Consider the following 16,836-nt stretch of genomic DNA (forward strand, 5'->3'; position numbering starts at 1 on the left):
TTAGTCTTATAAGAGGCTAAGAGGATTGCTTGCCATCCCTTGAGTTTATTTTTCAACACTTCCTGTAACACAGTTCATGAGCTGCTCAGTGTAAAGGAACATGAGATGGTTGCTCAGGACTATGACAGGCCTAGGTCTGGGCTAATTGTTGTCATATATAATAGTTTTATATTGCTGGATGTCCTGTGTCATATCATTTTTTTTTCAAAAAGCATATTGGTTTAAAAGGTGAGACGAACATCCATATCCATGTCTGTGTCTATGTTTGACATTTCTGACTTTCATGACTGATAGAAGTAATCCATTTATCAGACTCTGGGCAAGTGAGAACAAATTGGTTGTAGGCAGCACATAGACTATACCTGTTTTCACTAAGACTGTCTCATTTTTCTTTCTAAATTGGATTTGAACAGATCTCACAGGCTGAACCCTGAAGATGCAAGGCACTCAGGGCCCTCTAAATGCTCACATCAGCCCTGATAATGAGCAATACTGGCTCGTTGGTAAATTAGATGACTGTCTAACAGCTTGAGGATCGTCCAGGATTCCCATGAATCATGCATATCTATTAAAATCTCCCAGGTTATTAGCAGAGATATGAGTCACTATTCATACACGCTCTGTGGCTCATCTGTAATTCACTTTTTCCTATGCTTTCTTTGCTCATTAGCAGTTTGTCAAGGTGAGAAAACCCTCACAGCACTGTTAAACCACAGAGGACTAAATGTGGCTCTGTAGCAACACAGTGGCCTTTGATGAGCTCACCTAGCTACATATCCTCTTATCACACCACGGGGCGCCTCTCCAACACACCACCCTGGAGGGAACAAAAGGCTGCACAGTGCCCACTCACACCATACATGTTTGCACTTATGATTAGCACTCTTTGAAGTGTCTGTGTGTGTTGGTTGAACACGGCTTCAGCCACAGTTGTATAATGCTGGAGGACTCTTTGTTGTTTGCTGCTCCTCCCTCCTCCTGTAGGGGTGTGGGCTGCATCTTGTATGAGATGGCAACAGGTCGTCCTATGTTTCCTGGAGCCACAGTCAAGGAGGAGCTACACTTAATTTTTAGGCTCATGGGTAAGTAAGCAGCATATTATTAACTCAGGGCAAGGTAAAATCAAGTAATATATGACGTAAGAACAGGTAATATAAGTGATTGTGTCCTGGGACAGCAGACGAAGATAAGTGTTTTTGTTTCTGTTTCTCCTAGGCACACCAACAGAAGAGACTTGGCCTGGTATCAGCAGCAATGAGGAGTTTAGGTCTTACCTGTTTCCTCAGTACAGACCTCAAGCGCTCATCAACCATGTTCCAAGGTAATACTACTTTATTTCACTGTCTGTTCAGTGGAGCGGTGTCTGGAGGCTCTATGAGGTTGAACTATGAGGGCTGCACAGGGGTTTTTAGCTAAATGCCCCATCTTCACATGCTCACAATGTCGATGCTAACATGCAGATTTTTAAGAGGTTTAATTTGACCATGATCACCATCTTTGTGCAGATTGTTAGCATGCTAACAATTGCTAATTCAGACTAAATACAAAGTAAAGCTAATTCTGAGGGACGAGTTCAATTTTGACTGACGACGCAAAGTTATTGCAATTCAATCTGAGGGACACATAAGTATGTGAACCAAATTCCATGGCAGACAATGGTTTCAATATTTGTCAAGATGTTTCACTTAAACCATCAAATGTGAAGCTCATGGTAGTGCTTGTGGAAAATAAGGAGATAACCAAAATCCCCAAATCAGTAGGATACATCATATGGTAACCAAGAATGTCAGTAAACTCCTCCTTGTATCAAAAATTGACCAAAGTCATTAGGATTCATCCTTCTGTTCAAATTTAATGACAATCTACCCAAAAGTTGTCTAGTTGTTTAAGGCAGACCTAAAGTTGTTGACCGACAGACCAATGTGCTGTTAACAATCCAAAATGTATTTAGTTTATCTGTGTGAATCTACAGATAATTCATAGAAACCAGGATGAATTTCTGCTTAAAGCAGGGGTTTTGTACAATGATCTAGGTACACTGATGAAATGGCCCTTAGTTGGCCTTCATTAGAAAAGTAAAGTCTTTAAGTAAAGTTGAGTATTCGGCCAAAAACACAAGCTCAGGCTTGGTGCAAAAGTTTGGAGATTAATGTTAATTAGGACTTGAGAAATTATTGCTTGTGCCAACAGTGATTTTATAACAGACTGTTGTACTTGACAGCCAACTAGTTGAAAGTGTTCAAAGTTGTTTTGGTAGAGTTCTGGGCAGCTTCTCTGAAAATACCAGGCTTTATCTTTTAAGAATACTCAACCGAATTAAAGTTAGTCAGGCTTATGAAGATATATATATATAAATAAAATTTTGATTAACAGTATTTTGACATTAAACTGTATGTAATGGTTTGGTAACCTCAACTGCTTGCCAGTGTAGTTGGCACTATATTGCCAAAAGTATTCGCTCACCTGCCTTTATTGCATATGAATTTAAGTGACATCCCATTCTTAATCCATAGGGTTTAATATGATGTCACTCCACCCTTTGCAGCTATAACAGCTTCAACTCTTCTGGGAAGGCTTTTCACAAGGTTTAGGAGTGTGTTTATGGGAATTTTTGACCATTCTTACAGAAGCACATTTGTGAGATCACACACTGATGTTGGACGGGAAGGCCTGGCTCTCAGTCTCCGCTCTAATTCATCCCAAAGGTGTTCAGGTTGAAGTCAGGACTCTGTGCAGCCACACCAAACTCTTTTATCCATGTTTTATGGACCTTGCTTTGTGCACTGGTGCACAGTCATGTTGGAACAGGAAGGGGTCATCCCCAAACTGTTCCCACAAAGTTGGGAGCATGGAATTGTCCAACATCTCTCGGTATGCTAACGCATTCAGAGTTCCTTTCTACTGGAACTAAGGGGCCAAGCCCAGCTCCTGAAAAACAACCCTACACCATAATCCCCCCTCAACCAGACTTTACACTTGGCACAATGCAGTCAGACAAGTATCGTTCTCCTGGCAACTGCCAAACCCAGACTCGTCCTTCAGATTACCAGATGGAGAAGCGCGATTCATCACTGTGACTGATCTAGCGTCCAGTGGTGGCGTGCTTTACACCACTGCATCTGACGCTTTGCATTGCACTTGCTGATGTATGGCTTGGATGCAGATGCTCGGCCATGGAAACCCATTCCATGAAGCTCTCTACCCACTGTTCTTGAGCTAATCTGAAGGCTACATGAAGTTTGGAGGTCTGTAGCAATTGACTCTGCAGAAAGTTGGCGACCTCTGCGCACTATGTGCCTCAGCATCCGCTGACCCCGCTTCATCATTTTACGTGGAATACCGCTTCGTGGCTGAGTTGCTGTTGTTCTCAATCGCTCCCACTTTGTTATAATAATATATTACTGACAGTTGGCTGTGGAATATTTAGGAGCGAGGAAATTTCACATCTGGACTTGTTGCACAGGTGGCATCCTATCACAGTACCACACTGGAATTCACTGAGCTCCTGAGAGTGACCCATTCTTTCACAAATGTTTGTAGAAACAATCTGCATGCCTAGGTGCTTGCTTTTATACATCTGTGGCCATGGAGGTAATTGAAACATCTGATTTAAATATTTGGATGGGTGAGTGAATACTTTTGGCAATATAATGTATTTCAGAAACTTCAGATGAATTATTCACTGTCAGAATAAGATATAAACTAAATTATCACCTTGACAATTCTCCTTTATTTCGCGATGGAGACTCTGGGAGGTTCTGTATATTAGCATGTACAAATATTTCTACTTTGACCATTATTATTGATCATTATTACTGCTCAATCGGTATTTTAAACCAAACTACTACACGAATCTTTCATCAAGACATTATATTTAATAATATGCATTGTTCAGTAGCATAGTGCTGAAATGTTTTATTTTGACCAGTGAACTGTGTTTTATATTTAAGTGGTATTTTCATCACCATATTTGTTATATATTTCTTGTTCTTGGGATACTTTATGTTTCCATGAGCTAATGACACATTTATTAAAGCTACATGAAAAAACACAGGAAGAATATTCACCCCCTCTGCATTTACTTATTTTAGTCATCAGAGTGTCATTCTTCTGTGAATAGTCATAATACAAACAGATTTTTTTTTTTGTCCTTGCCTCCATCAGGTTGGACACAGAGGGGATCGACCTGCTGTCTGCTCTGCTGCAGGTACGACACGAAAGCACAAAGTTGAGCTCTGAGACAGTACTGAGATGTTATTTCAGTGGCCATCTAATCAGCTGTTTTTTGCATTCTAATTTCAGTACAACACAAGAAGCAGAATCACCTCTGAAGCCGCTCTAAGACACCCCTACTTCCTGAGTCTGGGGGAAAATATACACAATGTGGCAGACAGTAAGACACACGCATTCACTGCGAACACACCTTTAAAGGCTCTTGGTTGTATTTGAGGTCTGCAGCTCTGGGTTACTGTTAACAGTAGGCTGCACTAATTTGACATCTTAACTGTGAACTTTCTGAATCAAATAGTTGAATAAGGGTTTTGGGTCACTTCGCAGATTTTGAACAAGAATGTTACAAAAAGTGCTAGTTCTCAAAAGGTCAGAAAAAGGTCTATCAAAACCTAAAAAAACCTAAAAATAAAAATAAAAATAAAAAAGGAATTTGTAATGAATTAAACATGCTGCTCTTACTAAACATTGTGCCAGCACGAGCAATATTTTTGAAAGTTTAATTTAGTTCAGTATTTTCCCAATTTGATTTTTTTAGCAAATGCTCCCTCTATTAGCATTTAGCCTGTTAGACATCATCCATTGAAAACAATACCGCTCCGAAAAGTATCAATCTTGAAATACTAAGACTAAATCTTGAAGGGGGCAAAGGAAAGCACACTTTCCCTTTTATGGCAGAGAGCAACAACTAGCTTATTCCTAGTTAATATATTCAGCACTGGCTCAGTTCAGTCTTAACAGGCTAAAGTATACCTTTTTAAATCTTTCTCTCTTACTTTTATGAACAAAATGTAATAATGTAATAACAAAAAATCCACAGCCAAAATAGTACAGTGTTACTTTTGTACTGAATTCAATTTGAATTGTGTTATTACCCTTTTTGTTGTGGACCACCTGCAGCCCTCTCTGGGACCCCTGGGGAGAGGTCACTGGACCCCACTTTGAGAACAACCGCTGTATGAAATAAGTGAAACTTAAATAATTGGATGTAATGATGGACTAACATTTAACCATTATATTTTTTGTTACTTATTATTGAAGATCTGCAGATCTGTGTCATTCAGCAATCAATGATTCTAAGGCAATCAACACTGAATGTGTGCCTATTGTCTCACACATATTTGTTTTTTTTATTTATTTATTTATATTTTATTTGACAGGGACAGTGCATATTAATAAACATTTCTGTAAATATACCAGATTTAGCCAGAAGGCTAGTTTTCATCTGCAGTCCCTGGTCAGATGTAACAATAGGCTCCCTAAAAGGCAAATAACAAGAAGGGTTTAAAAAAACAACACATTAACTAAGATAAGAACAACACTTTCTGATAAAACATTTATCATAACCACATATCCTGTAAGTATTCAATAGTTCACGGCATAAAATACATAAAGCATGCAGGACAAACAACAGTCAGTATCAGACAAATTCAAATAAAGGTAAACAGATAGAGAATACAGAGAGGCATGCGCATCACATACAGGCAGTAGCCCAACAGAGCAGACAGTACATGCACACAACAGGACAACATACAGCAACACTGCATAAAGACAAAAACAAAAAAGAAAACAACAACATGTCTATCAGTGATAAACGAACAAAAACAAAACAAAACAAAAAAAAAAGCACATAAGAACGAATTACATGGACGACCTAAGCAAGCAGGACAAAATCACAGACACACTGACACAAGAAGGCAACAGCAGGGGGATCAGGTTCAGTGCTGGCAGCTCATATTATCAGTTGCTTTTCTTGTATATTTTACAATGTAATTGTCTTAAACCTGACTGTGTACTCGAGGCCAAGGCAATAGAAACATTTAAGCCAATGTAATTTTCCAAAAGACCGGATATATATATAAAAAAAGCTAAGTGATGTACACATTACAGATAAGTCTGTTTAGTAAGATGTTTGCATAATAACAGATATTGGTTTTAACCTACGGTATACAAAATGTTCCTCACATTTAGGGATTTCCCTTACAGGATTCTCCATTAGGGATATCATACAGCTTCAGTAGTTGTGGCATTTTTTTCAGTTTGGACTATGAATTTGACAATTATAACATATTGCAGCTTTTGTGCACCCCTAATCATTCTTTCTCCCCTTTTTATTTTAGCTGCATCAATGTTTTCCCTCCGAGAGATCCAGCTCCAGAAGGACCCAGGCCACCGCAGCTCAGTGTTTCAGCCTTTAGGTAAGGTTCCAGCGCTCTACCTCACATTCTCCCAGCAGGGTATGACTTTACTGCAAGCTTCAGCCTAGTCAAGATAGTTTAGTTATTGAGAGCGAGTCAATTCTCCACAAGGTGGGCTGCTATAATTATTTTGTGCATGTTCTGCACATAATGTGGGTACATCATCAAACCTGTTAATGAGAACGTGGTGCACAAGATGTATAGTACATCCTGTATGTCTGCTGTGCATTCACAATTGTTCTTTGTTATGTTCTTCATAGCTCTATATTACACATAATAAGACAAACTAATTAAAAGTTTTGAATTAAGAGAGTTACTATAACACTTTAAGTTTCCTTACCGTCTGAATGAAACAGAATTTAACGCAGCTCACTTCTGACCACAACATCTGAAATGTGTCTGCAGATGTACTTAGCTAACAAGCAAAGCTCTGAGAGAGGCCAGTATGCTAATTTTGTTTACTCTGACACAAATGAAAACACCACAGAGAAGAGTCTCAGAGGAACTGCAATGAAAATAAAATAGTTAGGTCTTGAAGTTAGCTTCCATATTCTCTGCTTTTCTACCATCTGTTTTTAATTGGTACTTGTTAGCAATGAATAATCATCCATTTAAAACAACTGCTCAGTCTTGATTTGTCTCTGATCAGGCCGAGGAAAGAACCGACGACAAAGCATCTTCTAGAGGTCACAGGGGACCGGAGACAAACACAAAAGAGGAGCTGCCTTTTCAGACAGCAGAACAAAGGCCGACACAGCTCAGTACATTCATAAGCATGCTTACCTACGTGCACACGTCTGCATGTTCAAACAAAATCATGTGCATTCACTCATTTCCATGGCAGCTGACTGTGGACACACACAGGGTTTCTGGAAATAAACTTGTACTGCACGTGAAATGTCTGAGCTGAGATACACTCTCCCTCCACACACATACAGGTACATATTTGCACACATTTGCACAATCAGCAACATGCTGCCATTACTTAGTTGCACACACCAGAGTATCCTGCTGACACACATACACACAAACATCAATCCAAGAAAATATCAGCTGTAAGTAAAACTTCCCCGGTCTCCTCCTTTGTGGTGTACTCTTGTATGCAAGCTTGTGTAACTGCCTATGAGAGCACAACCACCGCTTTGACCATCCAAGGTGGCTACCACATCTTGAACCATCACACCAAATCCCCCCCAAAATTTCCAAATTTTGATAAATGCCGTTTGTGTTTAGGCTTGTATCCACACCGAGATAGCTTTAAGGGATAGTTCACCCCACAATCAAAAATGGCTTTTTTTTCTCTCTCTTACCTGTAGTGCCATTTATCTATCTGGTTTAGTGAGAGTTGCTGAGTTTTGTAAATATCAGCCATAGAGATGTCAGCCTTCTCTCCAATATAATGGAACACAATACATTTGCAAACCTCAACAGCAATGTCTCTTCCCAGAATTCATGACCTGGTTACCCAAGATAATCCACAGGTCTGTTTGTGAGCAGCCTCTTCCCATGTCATGACACAGAAAGAAGCGCGAATCTACTCATGGATGACTAAGTTAGCTCAGCTGAGAAGGATGCCATTATGTTTACATCCCACATTATCATAAGCACAAGCCTCTCATCCATGTGTAGATACGTTCTCCCCTGTCGGCGTGCATTTACTCATGGTTGGTGTGTGTGGTTAAGAAAGAAAATAGTTCCTACATGATGCTGTTCACAACAAGGTCTGTAGAGTATATTGAGTAACCAGGACATGATTTCTGGAGAGAGAGATTGCTGTTAAGTTTTTTTAATGTATTTTTTTGCCGCTCTTAGCAACATAGACTGATTACCATCTAGGTTCATTATATTAGAGAGAAGGCTAAAACAATAGAGATGGATAAGTAGCTCCACAAGTAAGAGCACAATTACGTACTTTATATCCCTTTCAAGAGTCCCTCTGATTTTGGTACAGCATGCAGTGATGCCTCTGAGTCACAACAATGCCTCTATGCTCAACAGTGACACTCCAAGATCTGTGGTGTTTTCAGGGCCAAAGAAAGGATCTCAGAAATACTAAGGTCATAAATTCCACAAATGCACCCCTCAACTCAAAGATTATTTACATTTTATTTAGAAGCATTAAAGTCCTAATGGTCATTCAAGCATTCTCAGTAAAATTCGAGAGAAAATACAGAAGATTTTATTTATTTATTAAAATTGTGCCCTGCAAGTAGTCAAATCTACATGCCAACATTCTAGATACAGAATCAGCTTATAAAATGCCCATAAAGTCTCTGTTTTAGTTATGGTGGCTAATGATGGTGAGCTGTCTGTATCTGTCAGCTAGCTAATAAGCTGGCTGATTAAATGATTCCATCCCTGTCAAAAGACTCCCCAGTATGGCAGCTATGGGTGTGACAGGTCACCTGGCAGTCAGTCCACACACTGAAATAGTAGCAACAAAGTGTTCATAAACAGTACCTCTTCTCACGTGAAAAAAAATAATGAAGCAACCATACAATCTGACTCCATCATGGATAAAAAAAAACTCCAGTGTATAATGGATTCATGTTGGCAGACTTGCCTTGCTACAGCAGCCCTGTGTTTCAGCTCAGTGTGGGGGTTTGTTCCATACAGTGTTACAGCTGACTCTCACTCCAGTTTTTGAAGTTGCCTTAGTAAACTGTGCATGATATTTTTGACTTGTGAAGAATCTATATTTGATCTTGTGTAGCCAATGTGTTAGGAGGCATTTGCTTTGTGTGTAACTCACTATGAGTATGTGTATGTATTTCTTAGTCTCCTATTTGCACAAACCAGAAGTGTCCTCTGAAGCCTGCTCCCTTCCCTTTGTGTCTTACTTAACTCGCTTCCCAAACGTGCCACCCGTATCATACCAAAACCTCCTAACTATAGACCAGTAAACTGGGAAAGTATGATCTACAAGTACTTTCTAGTAGCAAAATATTATCAGTAGGAGTCACCACTATCCCTTATGTTTTGCACAGCTCTTTTGCAGCTATTGCTAGGGAGTTGCTTTTGGCTGTAGGACCATAATAAGCAGTGTATAAAAGTAAATACAGTGAAAACTTTAGAAAGGATATGTGTCTGCAGATGTGAAACTTATAAATCTTCCTTATCTCATGCCTCTCACAGTTCTTGTGTGACTGGGACTGAGCTCAGAGGTTATGCTCATGAAGATGAAATGACAAGAAAGTGACTTAGCTCTTCGTTCTCTGACTCCGTGACTCTCTCTCCATCCTCTCCACCTTTTGCTCAGTGCTGCTGGGACGAGGTGTAGGTGCCACATTTATGTTTGATCAATGTTGTCTGGTAAACTCACAGTGCAATAAGAAAGAGATAAGTCAGCGTGGAATAAATAGTGACTACCTTCTTGTAGGTAAGGCTGAAACAAACTTGTTCATACGTTCTGTCGTCTAACCACGTCTGAAGGCAAAAGCTGCTCTGAGCAGCCACTGTCATAAGTGGGGCGATGAGCCTGCAGTCATAAAGAGGGGTGAGATGTGATAATCCCTCAAATGGGAATAATGGAGGACAGTCTTTCTTTGAAGGCATTCACAGTGCTCCACTAGTCTGTGGACACAAAGAATGACCAAGTAGTTGTGTGACGAATGAAAAAAGAGCTTGGAAGAGAAGGTCAGATCTTACATGCTCTGTCGTGTTTTGCACACCTGGTTAGTCGCTGCATAGGTCATACATTCTTCTCAGGATGTTAACATTCACAATTTGAAAAAGTTGCTAAGGTCCTGTTGAGGGGCAACCCATCAGTCTGCCTTAGTCTAAAAGCTTTGAGGACAATGATTTGCAAATATGAGCAGATGTGGAGAGATAGTTTGAAAGGGTAGTGAAGGATGCACTTACTGTGAATCCTTGACCGAATCACACCGTCACTCATGTGACTCTAAAGTGGTCAGTCACTTCAGAAAAAGCGTACTTGGAACCCCTTCCCCCACACTTCACAATATCAGAATTGATGGGGTCCTTCATCCCCTACTTCATGCATGTATGCCGCATCCAAATGACAGTCCAGAAGTGAACACGGTTATCCCCAATTGTACAATAACAATATCACGCCCTACAGTCTCTATTATTTGCTCCATCTTAAATCCGCCATCCTGCATCATTTCCCAGGCAGTTAAAGGCTCATTCACACCTTGACCCATGACTCTAAGGACCGTACTTGTGCAACAAATTTGAGACATCGCACTCTGAGCTTGTGGCGACTGCACGTGGCTCCTTGGTTATGTCGTTGGTAGCCCCAATCAAAAAAAGATAGCAGGAAACACTTAATTTCCTGCCATCTTTTAAAACTCGCAATCAGATAATAAAGACCAGAGACCAAGCAACATAAAAGAAACATTGGACCAATCTGACGGATGTCAGAATGTTTGTTTTTTTCAACACATCATCGATATACCAAAACAATGGAATCTGTCGTTTAGGTATGAGGTATGTCCATTGCAGCATACCGGCGGTTCAAACGTTCACGTTTTACGTTCTCCTTTGCTGTTGTTATAATTACTATGGCCACTAGAGGATGTGGTTCACCACAACAGAAATGTGGTTCATGTTTTTTTGATGCAGCTGCTTTTTTTGGCTAAATGGCAATATCTGTTTCACCCTGACACTAAACATGTCAACCAGTGCTTTTAAAAAAACACAATAATTTCAATCGTATGTATTAATAGTGTTGTGTGGTGTAATTGTTTTAATTTAGTTCAACAGCTTGAACAACAGTACTGTTGACCAACTGGTTCGATTGCCAGCTAACGTAATTGGCCACAGCAGTGTGACACCAGGTTGCATTTCTCAAAAAGTTGATTTTTTTTTTACTTTAACAGCAACGCTCAGTGTGGCCTGAATGAGGCCTAAGAACCATCAAGTTCTGTTTATTTACTGCAGCAGCCTTCCAGTGTCCTGCTGCAGATAAGTTCACAGGTCCCTCAGTCAGAGAACAATGGCAGTGCAGCCCTCACAAGTATACACTCATTAATTGTTGTGGACAGTGTGCGCACAACCACTGAGCAGATCACGGTTGGAGCACAGACCATGCTGGGGGCTTAATGACTCTCATGACTGCCATTTTCTCCACATGTCAATCTAGTGGCTCTCAGTGTGAACACAAGTCTGCAGCAGTAGCCTTTGATTTAATGCTTCTAGATGGTTGGATCCACAGAGCTGAACAGGTCATCAAGAAAAAGCCAGTGACTGAAGCCTTGAGACTCTTCAGGGAAGACAGAGGTAAAGATCTAACCAGTAACTAACCAAGATTTATTGCTTCGACCCTAAAAAGAATGGTGTGTTCAAGCTCCCAATAGCCAGGCACTGAAGCGCTAAAGCACTCCAGCTCCAGACTGTTTGAAAGAGTTGTCTATGTACAGGTCAGAGGTGGTTTAAGTCTGTGTATGAGTGAGATCAATGCCAGTGAAAAGTTAGATGAAAGTTTTTCTACCTCTAAAAGTTAAAGCCGATTTCCAATGTTGTGATCCATCCAGCTCTCTGTTCGAATCCCAGCTCGGGCAAAGAAAGGTGAGGGTCATAAGGAGAGAAATTCAGGGCGAACCTGCTGGGACTTTTAGAGGGATGCATCTCTGTCCATGTTATACTTCCAGCCTCCCCCTCCTCCTCCCCAAGGTGGCAGAAGTATTTACGTGTGTTTTAGTCGTGGTAAATGAAGCTATTTTAAATACTGTAATGAAAAGAAATAATATATATATGTATTTTAACAGATGTTTTCATCTCTCTCAGTGGGTTTTATGCTGTTAAAAGATGTAGAGCACTGTATTTCAAACAAAATGAAGAAAAATACCTGCAGATGATGTCTAAATGTTTTATAAAAGATAAGTTTAGATTTTGTATGAGATGTGATATTTTGTGTGATTTGTCTACACTGTTATAAAATGAGAAATTGAATGTATTGTGATTGCCAACAGGCGTGCAATTGATAAAATAATTGATTAATTAATGAATAAATAAACTATTGGAAACACACCCACCTGTTCTATGTCTTCTTTGGATTCTCACAGATACCATAATAATTTCATAGTGTGTGTATGGTGTTGTTTATAAAGTACAAAGGAAGAGGCGTCGTTACATATGCGAACAGAAGATGGTGCTGTTGTTCTACTGCATGTTGTACAGGATGTCAAGTTGGAACTGATGCACTGCACATCTGTTGACTGGGGCAGCAATACAAAATGTATAGCAGCACCAGTAGTTATAATATAATAATCCATTGCTCCTTAATCTTGTATAGACAGTGACAGATCTGAGTTTTAATTTAAATATACCAGACTGTCTATGTATGTATATTCTGTTTTCAGCAAATACAAGAAAAACTTGTTCATTTCCTATTAGTTTAAATGTTATTTACTTGAGCTTTACTTAGGCCTTCGGTAATGAACAGAGTGGGAAATACATTTAGCAGTGACAACAAATCACTGACTGACAATGATCAGTCACACTACCATCACAATGTTTGTCTCACTAACAAATCTTCCAATGACTTATTATAGATAATTACTTACATTTACACTTAAACTTTTATTGAGGCACTGGTATACTGTAGTGCAAACAGTGTGTCTGCATTAGTGCAGAGGATCATCTGACTGTGTATCATTTGATGTCAGAATAGACAGAGAATGTGCTTTGTTCATTTTGATTCTTCACAAATTTTAAGAAACTGTAGCCATGACATGTCTTGTCCGTTATCATAGATGCTATATTTTAGTTCTCCTCTAATTCGCTGTGCTGGTAATGTAAGGTGCTTTGCATAGATCTCTTTACTTTAGTGAGAAGTTTAGAGTTTATTGAAAATATGACACATTGTCACTGATTGAACTCCACCAGCTCCAACATTAAAGTAGACTGATGTGCTTATTTGGTCAAGCATAAGTTGTCTATGTACAGGTCAGAGGTGGTTTAAGTCTGTGTATGAGTGAGATCAATGCCAGTGAAAAGTTAAATGAAAGTTTTTCTACCTCTAAAAGTTAAAGCTGATTTCCAATGTTGTGATCCATCCAGCCCTCTGTTTGAATCCCAGCTCGGGCAAACAAAGGTGAGGGCCATAAGGAGAGAAATTCAGGGCGAACCTGCTGGGACTTTTAGAGGGATTCGTCTCTGTCCATGTTATACTTCCAGCCTCCCCCTCCTCCTCCCCACGGTGGCAGAAGTATTTACGTGTGTTTTAGTTGTGGTAAGGTGCTTTGCATAGATCTCTTTACTTTAGTAAGAAGTTTAGAGTTTATTGAAAATATGACACATTGTCACTGATTGAACTCCACCAGCTCCAACTTTAAAGTAGACTGATGTGCTTATTTGGTCAAGCATTGGTAATGATAATCAAAAAATCTATGTATATTACTAAAGATATTCTGCATAATGACAACTTGTTATACTCAATCAGAGTCTTAAAGTAACAGGTCGATTGAGGTTTTGGTTAATATTTGCAGACTTTCTATATATTCAACATATATATATATATGTATATTCAATAGTATAGTCTTTGTCTAGCATCATAAAACTATCTCACATGCATAGAACTCTTTGCTTTGAACAAACTCAGCCATACGCCTGACTTCTCATTTTGTCGTTTTAACAATGTATAAAGATGCCAGGAACCCAAAATAGTAAAAAGTCAAAGGCCCCTTTGAAAGAGTTACAAGTCCTTTTTGAAAATCACTCAAAATATTGGGCTTGTACAGTTCACTAGTCATACACACAAATGCAGCTGAAAAATATACGGATTCCAACCATAATACAGCCTGTTTATATGTAAAGTGACTCGTCTCATATGGTCAGTTAAAACATTAAAACTATTCATAATTCACAGTTTAAAATTTGTTAATTTCTTTCAAAAACTAGAATAACACTTCAGTAGAGCACATACCTCCGCCAAAGCCCCCTTTTGTACTCACTCATAGACTCCAGCCCCCAAAATACACCTGACTTTTTTCATCAAGATCCATGCATTATTTACTGAAAAATTTATTAAAATGTTATCCTGCTATCAAAGTTGGAATGTAGCTTAGTACATTTACTATGTACTTTCATACAGTTTTGTGGTGGTACTTTACATGAGTATTTCTTCTGCTGCTTTATACTTCCACTCCACTACAGTTTGCAGGAAAGTATCATACCTTTTACTCCACCACAGTTATTGGATAACTTTAATTACCAGTTACTTTGCAGATTGCATGCTGCATGAGAGCCAAAGAGGTGGATTTTTTTTATGTATTTATCTTATTCTATCATAGTTAAATAGGAGTGTATGAAGGTACACAGGTTCAGGAATGGAAGGAAATTGACTGAATTACTGAGCTGTGGAGAATGGGTAGGATTAAATAAGTGTATACTTCCTCAGACTCCTTTTCAGTTATGTCAGTGCTTGTAAATGGAATGTACTTTGTAACATACTTTTCATTTTATTTTGCTTATTTGTCAGACTAATTTAACCTTTTGTTTTGCTTTTTTCACGTCCTAAATAAATTTGCATCCACTCATTTGCATTCATCGGCAATCACATCAAAATAACCATGATTCCGATAATTGGCTGAACATCAGATCTCATAAATGGCCGGACCGATTGTTTGTTCAATGCCTAGTATACGGTAAATACAAACATGTAAATATTGTCTATGTACAATTTACTTTTACTTTACTTTTGATACTTACAGATATATAACAACATATACTTTAAAACTCTTACATAAGTACTAGGCTATTTGAACGGATTACTTTCACTTTCACCAAAACATTGTTTTAACACAATATCTTTACTTTTGGCAAGGCTTGCAACGGTGATGCTGCCGATGATATGCTGTGTATAAGCCCCACATCAGCACTTTCAACTGGTTCCTCAGCTGGTCTCTTTATGACACATCAGTAAAGTTCTGTTCCTCTACCTAAACATGCTCAGACAGACTCCAGAAGCTGATAACACATCTGTTTTTTTTGTTTGTCTGTTTTGTTTTGTTTTTTTATAATATTTGCACGGTGCTTTACTGTTACTTACAGTTAAGAGAATGATGTGAGTACTTCCTCCACCATTGGCTACATGACCCGAGTGTTCATGCGCGACAGAAACTGATCTGAAACAAGTCCGAAAGTGGGTTGTACCTCAGGACATCAGCCAATCAGCATCTCGTCCGTCAGTGGGATATGCAGCTCTTGTCACAGTGCCCGTGCTGGGTGACTGCTGAAGCTGTCCACTTTGTCCGGTAACACAGTGTGTATCTGAGTGAGTCCAGTGTAAATGAGTCGTGTTCGCTGTCGGTCCTCAGCAGCGCTCAGAGCTCCTTCAAAAGGTCCGACATGAAGCTGCTGGACGAGCGGATCTGGTCGCTGTTCAAGCGCCACTGGCAGCAGACTCTGACCTACTGGAGTGTGTTCTTCAGCTTCGGTCTCTGCATCGCCTTCCTCGGACCCACCATCCTGGACCTGAGGTGCCAGACCCAGTCCACCCTGCAGCAGATCACCTGGGTCTTCTTCTCCCAGCAGTTCTTCCTGTTGGTGGGCAGCAGCATGGGAGGACTCTTCAAGAAGACGTGAGTATAGTTAGACTGCTCGTGTGTTAGAGACTCCGGGACTCTTTTAAATTGACCTCACATTGTTATATCTCCTTGTATCTTCAGGAATTTCAATACAGATAGAGACATTACTTGAGTTTGGGTTTTCATATACCCCTGCAGGTTAAACACAGTGTGCCCTATGCTCTCTGGGTGTGATTGAAGTGGAAAGTACTTTTAACACTAATCCCAAATGAGTCTATGTGGATTGCTCTTACTGGAGTTTTATAACAGTTTGTTGATAGGAATTAACCAGGAGTTCAACCTCTGTGTTCCCTAACTGACTCCAAACATAATAAAAGCCTATGTTTGCTTATCATATCATTCATGCACAGCCCACACTTTTTGTCACCTTCAAATGTGCAAGCCCAGTTCATTGCAAATGGGGTCATTGCCGCCTCAGTACTTTCCTTCATATTGAGTTTTAATCAAACTCAGAAGGAGTAGGGTCTGTGTGTTATAAGACAATAAGGAAATAAAGCCAACAAAACAAAAAGTTGAAGAGCAGTATCATTTGATATTACATTCATAGATTTGGTCATAATATTGTTGTTGTGATTGCTGCGATTGATAATTGTTAAGTATATTATAGGCAATGAAATAAAACATAATAATAGATATTGTTCTCCATCAGGATTACACACCTGGCTGTGAGGAAAATGTTTTGAATGACAATAGATAACATTTCAAGAGAGTCTGAGGATGGGTTGAGTTAGAGTTTGGTTGGTAGCGGGTCAAACATTCCATAGGTTGGTGGGGCTCTCTGGGTAACTTGGACTCACACCTCAGTGTTTCTAAACGACAGCCCTGTCCCTGAAGCTGCATAATTAATAAGATTTAGT

At 39.5% G+C, this 16,836-nt stretch overlaps 2 protein-coding genes across 3 annotated transcripts in view; both read left to right on the forward strand.

The window, feature by feature from the left end:
* Positions 1-12,419, forward strand: part of cdk18 (cyclin dependent kinase 18) — a 58,924-nt gene extending 46,505 nt beyond the window's left edge. Inside the window, exons 11-16 of one of the 2 annotated variants that reach the window (XM_030420619.1) lie at positions 985-1,082; positions 1,216-1,321; positions 4,165-4,207; positions 4,303-4,393; positions 6,351-6,428; positions 7,078-12,419. In XM_030420619.1, coding sequence (XP_030276479.1) covers positions 985-1,082; positions 1,216-1,321; positions 4,165-4,207; positions 4,303-4,393; positions 6,351-6,428; positions 7,078-7,112 — 451 coding nt within the window. In that variant the 3' untranslated portion in view covers positions 7,113-12,419. The remainder of the gene's footprint in view (positions 1-984; positions 1,083-1,215; positions 1,322-4,164; positions 4,208-4,302; positions 4,394-6,350; positions 6,429-7,077) is intronic. The other variant, XM_030420620.1, reaches the window with a different exon arrangement.
* Positions 12,420-15,626: 3,207 nt separating this feature from the next.
* mfsd4aa (major facilitator superfamily domain containing 4Aa) overlaps positions 15,627-16,836 on the forward strand; it is a 29,334-nt gene continuing 28,124 nt past the window's right edge. The window contains exon 1 of the mRNA XM_030420293.1: positions 15,627-15,973. Coding sequence (XP_030276153.1) covers positions 15,741-15,973 — 233 coding nt within the window. The 5' untranslated portion in view covers positions 15,627-15,740. The remainder of the gene's footprint in view (positions 15,974-16,836) is intronic.

This window comes from Sparus aurata, chromosome 6, assembly GCF_900880675.1.
Source record: "Sparus aurata chromosome 6, fSpaAur1.1, whole genome shotgun sequence".
In the NCBI taxonomy this organism is placed as follows: Eukaryota; Metazoa; Chordata; class Actinopteri; order Spariformes; family Sparidae; genus Sparus; species Sparus aurata.